The sequence below is a fragment of the Aulonocara sp. 'chitande type north' Nkhata Bay genome, linkage group LG15, assembly GCF_057382095.1.
Source record: "Aulonocara sp. 'chitande type north' Nkhata Bay isolate Kocher_YH1m ecotype deep benthic linkage group LG15, A_spYH_male_GT1.1, whole genome shotgun sequence".
Classification (NCBI taxonomy): domain Eukaryota; kingdom Metazoa; phylum Chordata; class Actinopteri; order Cichliformes; family Cichlidae; genus Aulonocara; species Aulonocara sp. 'chitande type north' Nkhata Bay.
This window is the reverse complement of record NC_141358.1, coordinates 15469208-15482000: the sequence shown is the minus strand read 5'-3', so window position 1 is coordinate 15482000 and position 12793 is coordinate 15469208. Positions and strand designations below refer to the sequence as shown.

Genomic DNA, 12793 nt, shown 5'->3' with positions numbered 1-12793 from the left:
GATTTCGATCCACCATTTATATGGAAATTATCTGATCGGCAGCTGCTTCTGCTTTATTTTTCAGCAGGACAATGACCTCAGACACACTGCCAATTCAGTAAAATTGACCTGAACTATCAGTCATGGACTGGCCTCCCCAGAGCTCGGACATCAACATTATTGAGCCAGTGTGGGATTATTTTGACAAAGAAAATAATAAAAGGCTGCCAGGATCCAAGGAAGAGCTTTGAATGTTCTCCAAGAAGCCTGGAGAACTGTTCCGGATGACTACTTAAAGAAATCAGAAGACAATTTACCTAAGAGAGTTCAGGCTATGTTGGGATTAAAGGTGATCATACCAAGTATTGACTTTCAAGCTTATATGCTGTATGGTTGCGGATGCTTCAGTAAATTGCAACACCCATTTCCCATTTTCTAAGCACTATATTTAAAACAAAAATGAAGTTGTGGCTCAAGACCTTTTGCACATTACTGCATCTGTGTCACAATATTCAAGGTTATTAATGAGCTGACATTTATCCATGTGACAACATCCCCACAGAATCTTCCCTTGGCCTCGCAAGCTGGGCTCTAAATAAAAGCAGTAAATATATTTTCTTTAGGTGTATATTACCATATGATTGTATTATCAATATCATATTATCATTTCATGTATCAAAATCCAGAAGAAATAGCACATTTTATCTCTGAAACTGCAGATTTCTGAGGCATGCTTTGTAACTGATCTTTATTCATTTCACATTTCTCTGGTGCTGCAGTGTTACCGCTAAAAAAGAAACAGCGTTTTCTATCCTATATATTGTATTCATATGTAAGCTTGCATGTTTCATTGTCCATATTCAAAATAGAAAGAAATTAGGGTGGTTTAAGACTTTTGCACAGTAGTGCAGCTTCTGTGGAAGGAAAATATTGTTTCGGGAAGCTCCCAAGTAATGGAAACAGTCAAATGTTCTTTTAATAAAGGAATAAAAAACACTCGGAATGTGTCATCCCTGCAGTCAGAGCGAGAGCTCACAGTGACTGGTCCAGTGGGGGCTGAAACCAAAGGTCAATCTGTCTGCAGCTCTTATTATACCCCACCTCTCGTTTGTTTGTTTCTTTTTAAATCTCTCTCACTGAAAAGAAGAGTGCTAAGACTGACGCAGTGACGCACTTCTACAACCCAGATGGGGTGTAGGACTTGTGAAAACGAGAGGTGTAGGGAAATTCCCCAATTGAGCCGCTTTGAGATCGATAAACCAGGGGGAAATGTTTTCTGGCACTTCACAGTCAAACCCGGTCTTCGTTTTGATGTTCAGTGAATCATAATAGTGGACTGATTAATGAATCAGTGACAAGCGCAAAGAGTACCTCAAACGTATTTCGAAAATTATATTTGCTGTCTTGTCGCTCGATGAGACAGGAGAGGGTGGAAGGGACACGGGAGCCGTGGCATTTCGGAAAGAGAATCAAATGATTTGAACTGAACAACTTGCAGTTATGGTAAAAACTCAGGCCCCTAAAGCTTTGAAGCACAGCAGCCTCAGCACTGTGCTGCTGCTGCTATCGCTGCCAATACAGAAATATACATTCGCTTCATGAAAATCGATTGTCAGCTTTTTTTTGCAGATGACACCCACCTTTACACAGATGTAAATCCTATTCACCAAAGCCAAATTTACTCCTTTGAAATCTGTATCTCTGACATGAACAGATGGCCCAAAGTAACCTCCAAGGGACAAAAGACAAAACCGAGATTCTAGTTATTGGTTGTGAAAGAGCAGAGAGTAAAACTGTACTTTGATTTTACCATCTCGGGACCTCACACCTCCTGAAAGTGTGTTGTATGTGACTCAGACTGAACTTAGTAGCAACATAAGATTACTGAAATAATATCACCAGATTCAGACCTGCCAAGTGTGCTTTATAACCACATTGAACTTTTCATACATGTTCAGAAAAAGTCGGTAAATCAAATACCACTCATACAAAATGTGACACCAATTTTATCATAGACTAACCTTAAGACAGTCTGCTTAATATTTACACCAGTCAATCACCAGTGGGCCATTGGGCCACTGGTGATTGACTCATTATGAGCAAGATTACAGGAAAAGTAGAGTAAAGTTTCTTCCTGCTTGTGATCCTGTAACAAATCTCAGTATACTACAATGAAGGAGGTCTTCATTCCTGAAATGCAACTACAAGCAAGAAGCAATTTGCTAAATTAACTATAATCAAGGATGCACAGGTGTATTCATGCAGAAATGCATAAAACAGGCTTGATTCATGGGGCACACTGTTGGAATTTACAAATCACATCACAGAAGGAGGACCATAAGGCGCACTTAAAATCCTTTAGTTTTCTCAAAAATCGACAGTGCGCCTTATGTATGAATTCTGGTTGTGCTTACTGACCTCGAACCGATTTTATGTGGTACACAGCGCTCACAAATGTGTCAAAAAATGTTTTTGTACCACTTTGGTAAAGTACAAAGCCGCACCGATCATTAGTCAGGAGCCTCGCAGAGTGATCTGGGTCCAAAACTATGCCTGCTTCAGGTCCCAAAGTCAAATGAACACTGCAGTAGGGCTGGGCCATATCATACCGTTCACGGTAATACCGGTATAATGTCAGGCAATAATAAGAAAATGAAATATCGTGATAGAATATGGGTAAAACGTGCATGCGCAGTGGCCTTGTTTTTATACGCACATAGCGGAAAAAGCAGGGCGGCGACGGAGAATGAGAAGGGCGAAAGCGGATTGTTTAAAGCTGAACTAGAATTGGTTTGTAAAAATGGTGCAACTTCAGTGGTGTGGAACTGGTTTGGCTTTCTTCCGTCAGATACACACCAAAGCACATTTTTGGTAGAGCATGTAAGCGGGCCGTCGTTATTACCGAACTGATTTTATGTGGTACACGGTGTTCTGACAAACCATCCTACTTTGGCAAAACGTCCTACCGTCAGTAGTTTATGCACATTGCTGCTTTCACAGAGTAATTCCAGCACAAATGTAAGTTAGGTATGACCGTTTGCCACTTAACTTCGATACTGTGTAGTATCGTGATATTTTGTTTGCTAATAATGTATCGATACAGGGACAGCAGAAATCGATATTTTGTTACAAAAAAGGTTTTTGTGGACTGGAACATGCTCTGACTTCAGAGCATGTTGATCCTTTTTCTGAGCAAGAATCCTGACATTCCTTCACTGTCCAAATGTGTTTAACTATTTTTTTGCAGCAACAAACATGACAGTTTACTTATTTTAATTTAAGACATGTTTTATTTTAATTAAGTTTAAAACTTTTTTATTTAATGTAAAATTATATTTTGTTTTAATTTACTTTCAAATTCTTCAGTTGCTGAATGGGCTGCATAGTTTTCATAAATTGCATAGTTCAGAATAGCTATAATTGTACCAGACGGTTGCATTCAGTTAAGTTGGACTAGACTAATACAAACCGTTCAGTTTGTCAACAATAAAACTGACTGAAATGAGAGAAAGACTGAGTGTGAGACTTTGATATTAGATAAAATGAATATTGATAAAGTTTACCTTTATGTACAGAATCTGAATATCGCAAAATATTTTAAAAAATTGCAATAATATCGTATCGTGCGTTAAGTATTGTGATAATATCGTATCCTGGGATGTATGGTGATTCCCACCTCTAGTGTGTATAACCTCTTTTTAAGTTTTGTGGAAATTATACATGGTTATGCTCAGGATATGTTGGCCAATTTCCACTGGAAATGCCTTTTGGTTAAACTGTGAGCAAGGAATTTGCATTTGCACTGTTAAATTTTTATATAGCTTCAATGCACATAAAAAACAGCTGCTTGTTTAAGTAAAAATACATCAATGGGGTTTTTTTTTTTTTTTTGCACTAATAAAGTTGTGGAGATGTAAAGTATTTTGTCTCATGTCAATTATATCGTCAGTTATATTGTTATCGCAAATTTTCAAATATATATATCGTGATGAATATTTTTGGCCATATTGCCCCGCCCTACACTGCTGGATCACTGAGAGTTAAAAACAGTCTAAATTCTTTCATCTTTAATGAAGTGATCAGCGTTGCTGCTTTACCAGGTGTAACAGTTAAGTTTAACATCCAAGCATCCATGAAAACAGGATTTATTAAATTTAAATAAGTTAGAAGTTAGCTCGCTAGTTACCTAAGCATGATATAGCATGTTCTGACTGAGAGATTTCTGAAAAAAATTAAAACGTACAGCTCTGCTATCACTTCCAACATAAATGAAGACAGAAAACTAAACAGCAGTGACTGTTGTAGGGTTACTGAAGTTGGACTAGCTGGTATATAATGATTTGCTATGACATCACTAGCGACACAGCTATGTTAGCATAAACACAGTGAAGCCGGAGGATGAACACTTACTTTTTCCACTCGAAAAAAGTTAACGTGAGGGTTTCTGATGGTTAGGGATAAATGCAATCGCAACGCAGGGTGCTGTAAATGGACCAAACTTGAGTCATGAGAACAAATGAATTAATCAATCCACAATACGAGATTAGTCATTAATATACTGCAACAACATAGGAACAGAGCAGCTGCAAGAGAATTCAACATTAATGAATCAATGGTACGGAAGTGGAGAAAGCAAGAAAAATGAGTTGAGTAAAGTTTGACTTATCTGACTGTTTCATTTCGCTGAATGCGCCTTATGTATGAAAACAGTCCCATCCATCAACAGTGCACCTTATAATCTGGTGCACCTCATGGTCCGAATAATACAATGCCATTGTATTTGATTGAAAAAGGTATAACTCCATCTAGTTTCTTTTTGTATTTTTCACCTGGTTTTACCCATCCATCCATCCATCCATCCATTCATCCATCCATTCGCTTCCGCTTCTCCTTTTCAGGGTCGCGGGGGGCGCTGGAGCCTATCCCAGCTGTCATAGGGCGAAAGGCGGGGTACACCCTGGACAGGTCGCCAGTCTGTCGCAGGGCTAACACATAGGGACAGACAACCACTCACACTCACTCGCACATTCACACCTAGTGACAATTTAGATTAATCAATTAACCTATCCCCACAAGCTGCATGTCTTTGGACGGTGGGAGGAAGCCGGAGTACCCGGAGAGAACCCACGCAAACACGGGGAGAACATGCAAACTCCACACAGAAAGACCCCGGCCTGATGGAGGAATTGAACTCAGGACCTTCTTGCTGTGCGGCAACAGTGCTAACCACCGTGCCACCGTGCTGGTTTTACCCAATTTGATAAAAAATGATAGCTTCAAAGAAATTGCTCATTTACACAAAAAATGGAGTGTATTAGATAAAAATGATTCAAACCATTGCAATGAACTCCCTGTAAATACCAGGTTCTAAGATTGTGGTCAATGCCATTGAATGTCGGGCTGAGGCCAAACAGGAAAAATGATAGGTGACGTCCAATAACTCTTTGGCGACATGGCTGGTTCAATTTCTCCAGATGTTACTACCTTCTTTTCAGTCTCCTCTGGTTAAATAAAAACAATGTAAACATCACTGCAAAACACTTGATAGTATTAAGTTATTTTAATATTAATCCAGTTACCAGAGGAAATAGTAGAATGATAAAAACAAGGTACCAGTTACATTGCATTTCCCTTGTATGCACTCCATTCTGCAAACTGACCCCTGGGTCTACAGTATCTTCACATCATTTGTGACAGCAATGAGGCATCAGAATCATCCATTCAGTGTTCCCCAAACATTCACATCAAAGCAGTCCTTTTACAAAAGTACACAACTGACAAGTTGGCTTGAAAAAACTGATTTAAGATTTTATATATATATATATATATATATATATATATATATATACACACATTTTTTTTTGCCCAAAGTTCAAAACATTAAGTAAAACATAGTGTGGAGAAAAAATTCTAAAACAACCCACAGCAGCATCTGATTCTTTCATTATGACCCAGAATTTTGTCTACCTGAACCCTAACTGATGCTAGCCTATGTGACATGTTAATATATTTTAAATTAAACTAAAATGTATGCAACATGTTTTGACACCATCTTAAGCCACATAAAGACCCCTGCTCTCCAACACAATAGGTTGATAGATAAACATCTGGCTGCTGCGACTGAAGGATAACCCAACAAATGGTGCCATTAGCCTGGATAAAGTTAAATAAGGGACAATATCAGTAACGCTTGGGAAATAATGCCTAGCTATTAAACTCGTACATTTTCCATGGTCATAGAAACCCTAAACTGGATGCATGGGCAACGTATGGAGGTTTAAGGAAAAAAAAAAGATAACAAAGAGCTGAAGAGGCAGTTTGCAGGCACTCAAAACTTCTCTGACCTAACGAATCACATGAACCCCTTGGGGGTACCTTGGTGTAAGAGTAAAAACTGCAGAATCCCTTTCTGTACCATTGCTAATAAAAATAAAATTAAAAAGAACTGAACGGTAAAAAAAAAATTAATAAAAGAAAGAAAGATGCACACAAATAGACAAATAGCACCACAGAAAACGTGGTCTTAGTTCCCAGTTTGGAGCGCTACACCTTCTGTGCAAGCGGCTGCGCTCCCCGCCGACCTGACTTCATACGGCTACGTGCATACACCCGTAGGAAAAGTGCCAGGAACACTACAACGACACCAAAGCCACCTACTAAGGTAACAGTGTGACCGTAAAGGAAACACGAGAGAAGAATGGCGAAAGCTTGCCGTAAGGTCATAATGATGGTGAAGACGGCAGCACCAAACTGGCTGATAGTGTAAAAGATGAAGAGCTGACCGCATGCCGAGCACACGGACAGCAGCACGGCATGAAAGGCAAACTCGGAGTGGCGGGTCATGAAACCCAACGACTCAAAGAAGGCACCCTGCTCCAGCAGCGACCCGACGGTGAAGAGGCAGGAGAACAGGTTGACTCCAAACATCATCTGCACTGATGACATTTTGTACTTGAACAGGTTGTCCTGCCAGTTGGAGGTAAAGCTGTCGAAGACGATGTAGCCGATGAGGATGATGACCCCGCTGAAAGTGGTGACGGTGGATGGATGTTTGTCGGTTTTGCTTGAGAGCAAAAACATGCTGACGCCAACCGAGATCAGCACAGCAGTGAAGTACTCCCAGTATTCGTAGCTTTTATGGGACACGATCTTGCCCATGAGCATGACAGGAATGACTTTGGAGGCCTTGGCCAGGACTTGAGTGGGGAAACTGATGAACTTGAGGGCCTCGTACTGGCACCAACTGCTCAGGATGTTGGAGAGCGAGGCGAAGGAGTACTTGTACATGGGTGCTCCATGGCGAGGCTGCTTGAACATGACGCACCAGATGCCTGACACAGTCAGAGCAAGGATACGGTTCATGAAGACCAAGAACTGCGAGTCCTTAAATTTCTCTCCCTCCTGATCTGTAGTTGCGGCTCCGTAAGAACGAGTCATCACCCTCTCCTGGAGGACTCCCCATGTCAAATATGAAACCTAAGATAAGAAAAGAAGTTTATTCTTAACACTGAGTTAAATCACTTTATCAAATAAGAGCGTTAAAAGAGTTATTTCAGGTGGTGTGAATTCTGACCCCAGTTTCTGCCACTGTAGTATTAAAAGCAGGAATCACACTACTACTACTCAAACCCTTTACTCTTTTTACATTTAACCGTGTTACTGTCAACGGCTGAATTAAATCCATCATTTCCCCTATTATAAACTCACTGCCTGTATATTGAAAGGAAAGCGGAAGTATTCAGGCCCTTTACTGAGTACTTAGCTGAAGCTTTGAAGTTTTGTACACCTCGTTTTTGGAAATGTTTTGCCATTCTTGACTGCAGAGTATCTAAAGCGCTATCACAATGGAAGATGAGTGTCAGAAATTTGAGATCTCACCAGCGATGTATGTTTCTGTTTGAGAAGGGGGTTCAACTGTGCCGCTCAAGAGTTATCCCAAAGCCACTCCAGTGTTGTTTTAAAGTCACTCAGACAACACTGGAGTGGGCTTACGGTCACTCTGTTTTTAAACAAAGAGGAGAGCCTATCTGAGCTATCACTGGGTGAGAGGCGGGCACACCCTAAGCAGCCATCCCCGGTCGCCAGTCTAATTCAACACAAGTGAAATTTATGGTCGAGCAGGTGTGGCGTGTTTGCGATCTGCTTTAATCTGAGGATGTCCGGTCTGCCTGTAGTGAGCTCTGTTATCAATGAAGGCAGAGAACAAAGTATCCAGTACGACTGGTCTGTGACGACATTACCATCATGCCGCCTTTAAAAAAAAAAAAAAAAGAATTATACAACCTTCACTCCTTGAACAAATCTTGTAAATAACTAATTTGTCTGCATGGATCAGTACCTTTATTGCTGTACTGCACTGTGCTGGATGTTGCTCTAAATACAGTATCGACAAACAGTGGCATACTTCAACCTCCAAACATTGGGTCCTCAGAAATAGGACATAATGTGGTAGCATTAGCATATGCAATTAATGACTGAAGGTTTTGGGGGAGGATACCTGAAGTCCGGCAGCGCAAAAGATTAACTTTAACGCCTGTTTGAGTGTTGAACCCGAATCAGCCTCATTCCTGCTTGCTGCAGACGTGTCATCCAACAAGCTGGTCTTGGCCTCGTTTCCAAACACGCAGGTCTTTATGAGAGGAAAGCAAAACCCACTCCCTAAATAAACGTGAGAAAGACAAAAGCCCAAGGAGTTTTAGATCAGCAGCTTTCGTGCATTTAAAAATAAGACAGTAAAATTCTCTCAAAACCCGAACCTGTTTCTGCATAATTGGTGCGCTTGAAATAGCTAATGAGGAGGTAGCCAGGGATGATAATGGTTGAGTATCCCAGCATGTTGACGAGAAAGCGGAAGAGCCAGACATCGTGCCAGCCATCCAGCAGCGAAGGCTCTTCTGCAGTCACAGCGGAAGGGAACAGGAGCAACACGAGTGCAGGCCAAATCCTACAGGGTGACACAAAACTACCAATCAGGCTACATAACAGAAACAATATCAATGAGAGTCTGCTGGTGATTACAGCTTATACACATAAACAAGACAGCTTACATTACTTTCTATTTTAACAAGGCTGATGATAAATATTAAATGAACAATACACAAATGTTGTTTATGTCTGCTCATTTAAGCATCTAAAATTAAAGCTAATTTGTGAGCATTGCAATGGTTATTCAATTTTCACGCACTTTCATTAAAATCTAATCAATCCTCTACACGGAGTAGCGATTCTTAGCAAAAATGAAAACATGCCCGTAAAATGACATATGTGACCTTGTCCCCAATCACAGTTTGGGTGAAGGTTTGATTAAACTGACGAATACTGCAGAAGAAAACACCATCACATTATGCATCTTCACAATATCTTTAATTAATTATCTTTCCCTGATCTGTCTGTCTGTAGGTGGATCTGTCTATTTACAGATCCACCTATATGACGGAACCACTACACCCTTATTCTCCAAACTGGGTTATCAAGTCCTCAAATATCTCCCTTTCTCTGAAACTAAGGGGGATTCTGCCTTCCTTCCAGACCTGAGCTCCAAAACTATGGGGCAACTTACCACTATCGGTGCATTTAACTCTGTAGCATCCTGTAAAAAAGCAGCTTTCTCTTGAAAATAGTTATAAACTTAACTTGCTATCTTTTAAATGCAGTTTGTAGCATGTTAAAACATTTTAAAAAAAATAAATAGGGCAGTTTTTTCAGAAAACCTCCTCCAGAGCCATAAATCCCACCTTAAAACTTTTTTCCAAGCTAATAACATAATAATAAAGCATCAAGCATAGTGTAGTCTGGTTGTGGCTACAGCATGAGAGCACTGGATGATGAAATGAGCTGATGGAATCAGTTAAAACAACCAACTTGCTAACTGAGCCGTGAAGACATCAGATGTTCTTCATCACCCATTCCCACAAACAGCTTAAGTGTTACTAATGACTAAAGGACACCTGTGGTGAAACTCAGGCTTCCTGTGAAAAGGTGTGTTCCTTGCCGACAACAGCACTGAGATGTATCCCATTTGGAGTGAGGCAGGGCCTCCTCCTGTGGGGGCCTGTGAGCCCGGCTAACACAGAGCCTCTTTGTGTTGGGACTCTGCAGCGCCCTGGTCAGCCAATAGCCTACTGCAGGGAGACCTGGGCCCTGAACAAGAAGCTTATTACATGAAGGAATGCACTGCACCAGACAAGCCATCCTACATGCTGCTACGCCATAGACACACAAACAGAGAAAATGAGCACTTGTTTAGATTGACGTGTGCACATATATGTACCACTAAAACTGGAGCAACAGGTCTTCATTACAATAACGGAACTGTTTCTCCCAAGTTGCTAAAAAAAAAAAAAAAAAAAAAAAAAAGGCTGGTGGGGTAGATGTAGAAAGTGTAGAGTGGAAAAACACCAATACTTGTACCAGTATTAGGTATTTTTCCATAGGTGTTGGAACCATTTATTAAACCTTTAATGAATGCACACATAACTCTTGGGCTAGTTGCAGTAAACTGACTTAGATATGAAACATATTTCAACATATTTGCCTGCAGACAGACACGCCCACTATCAAACGGCCGTAGACTGTACAGAAAAAGCGGACTCTCTCTCTCTCGCTCGCTATAAAACTAAATTAACCCATTTATGGTAAAGGCTGGCAAACGAAAGGGTGTTTAGGTCGGACCGTTAGTTGCTAAATTAGTGTAAGCTAATACCAGTTCCGTAGGCTGCTTACAGCTTCAAAAATCTGCCCCCGTAAGGCTGCATCACAGAAAGGTTCACCGTGAGCTGAATGAGCCCATACCTCAAACTCATCTTCAGCGTGACACATTTTCCCAGTTAGCTACACTTCTGTCTGAAAAATATTACCTCCGTGAGAAAGAAGGCATTTTCCCTGCACTCCGTGGCCGACACCCGGCGTAGCACACACGCCGACAGACTCAAGCGTCCCCGCTGTGACACACCATGAAGCCCCGTGGGTCCGCCAGGTGAAAAATGACTAAATAATGAGATGCTGTTTTCTTTCAGGCTAGTCGCCTTTAGATCAGAGGTCTTCGACTTTTCCTCAATAGCCGATGTGTTCACTTTAGCAGGAAAGGCCACCTCCTCTTTACTCAGCAGCATCACCACAGGATGCTGGCGAGAGATAACGGCGCCCTCCCGGCGGCCCTGACCCCTGTCGGTGTGGAGGAGGAACTGCAGAGCTGTTGGGCTATGACGTGCACAGACAGCAGGGCACTGAGTGGGCCCACCATAGCCCTGTGATCAACTATTGTGATTGGAATGCCATGAATTTTCACCATGGTGATCTTTTGTCCAGTATATCCACCATCTCTCCTGCGCACATGTCCAAACCACCTGAGCCTCGCCTCTCTTTGTCTCCAAAAGGCCCAACCTAAGCTGTCAGTCTGATCTACTCATTTCTAATCCTGTCCATCCTGGTTACGCCCATCTTCAGCTCTGCCACTTCCAGCTCAGCCTTCTTTTTATCAGTGCTGCTGTCTACATCATCGTCTTGTAAACTTTCATACTATTGCTGCTGACACTTATCCTGAGCCAATCCTCAGCCCTGACACTCATTTACACTCACTCCACCTTGCTTGCACTCTCTCCTGCACTTCTCTTGTGCATTGTCCTTTGCTTTGGATGGTTAACTCCAGAAGTAATTAAACTCACTTCCACACTCTTGCCTTTCTTTCCCCCTCTCCTCTTTGGCCAACAGTAGCACAAGTTTCTCAACCAATCTAATATTGAAATCTTCTTTGGGCCAAGATTTTACACCAGATGGTGGAAGCTATAGTTTGGAAGTATTCCACTCTATACTCCGTGTTATTCATTTTAAAGCTTGACATACATACTATTTGTCACATTTTAAAGTATAAATATACCATATCTATAAGATGGCACATGAGCCTGAAATAATTATCTGCTCTAGTTAAAGAAATACCTAAATTTGGACCAAAACATATCATATTTGTGGTGTAAATGTAAATGCATAACATAAGAAAATTAACAATTCAAAGATTCAGATCTTTGAAAATGAATCAAACAAACAAACAGGGGGAAAAAGATTAAAATGTAAAGATACAGGTCTTTACTTTGATGCCAGTGCTTCCCACTGCTCAGTGTCTGAAAATCTTCATAGTCTAAACTTTTAAGCTGTTGTTGTGTTTCTTAATTTGGCTTTTCCCCCCCTGCTCATAGAGATGACTGTCTGGATGACATTCCTTATTTTTATTGATATGTAAGTAAATACAAATAAATGCAAAAGCAGCAAACAGATCTTCTCTTCTTTACATGTAATGACTCATTTCTGCCGTTTCTTGGAAACATGAAGCATCGCATATAAGACGTGACATACCGTTTTTATATGTATATATAAGAAAAAATGATTAAAATGTAAAGATATATATAGTTTTTGAAGAGTTCCAGTATAAAAGACAGTAAACAAGGCCCAGACAACCAAGACATCCACTCTATGCATCTCTGAAGAAGGTTAAGCTGTGCTGGAAAGCCTTATGCATGAGGCATTTCAAATGAATCCTACTTCATAAACACGTGCACAGTAAAGCACTTCCTTCATGCCAGTGAGTGAGCATCGAAATAGGCTGCTGTCATTGTTGCTGATAAACACATCTGAGCTGCTTCTTCAACGACGCCACAGTGCCTGCCGTACCCCTGACTCACTTCTAAAACAGGTCACCAGTAAGGAATTCCTTTTATTTTCACGCAGGGGAATGTGTGCCCTCGTTCCACTACACCTCAGTAGTAATTCCTCCAACGTTTGTCTCGTCTTTGTTTCCTTCTGACTGCAAAAGTGAAGAGAG

The 12793-nt window shown here is 40.9% G+C and overlaps 1 protein-coding gene across 1 annotated transcript; it reads right to left on the bottom strand.

Annotated features, from left to right (window-relative positions):
- Nucleotides 1-5832: 5832 nt before the first annotated feature.
- Nucleotides 5833-11122, bottom strand: slc35b2 (solute carrier family 35 member B2). Its single transcript, XM_086264542.1, has 4 exons — nt 10836-11122; nt 8736-8923; nt 8477-8637; nt 5833-7455 (listed from the first exon to the last, which is right to left on the bottom strand). The coding sequence occupies exons 1-4, from the start codon at nt 10853-10855 to the stop codon at nt 6523-6525; spliced, it is 1302 nt and encodes a 433-aa protein (XP_086120668.1). The 5' UTR covers nt 10856-11122; the 3' UTR covers nt 5833-6522.
- Between the last annotated feature and the right edge of the window lie 1671 nt (nt 11123-12793).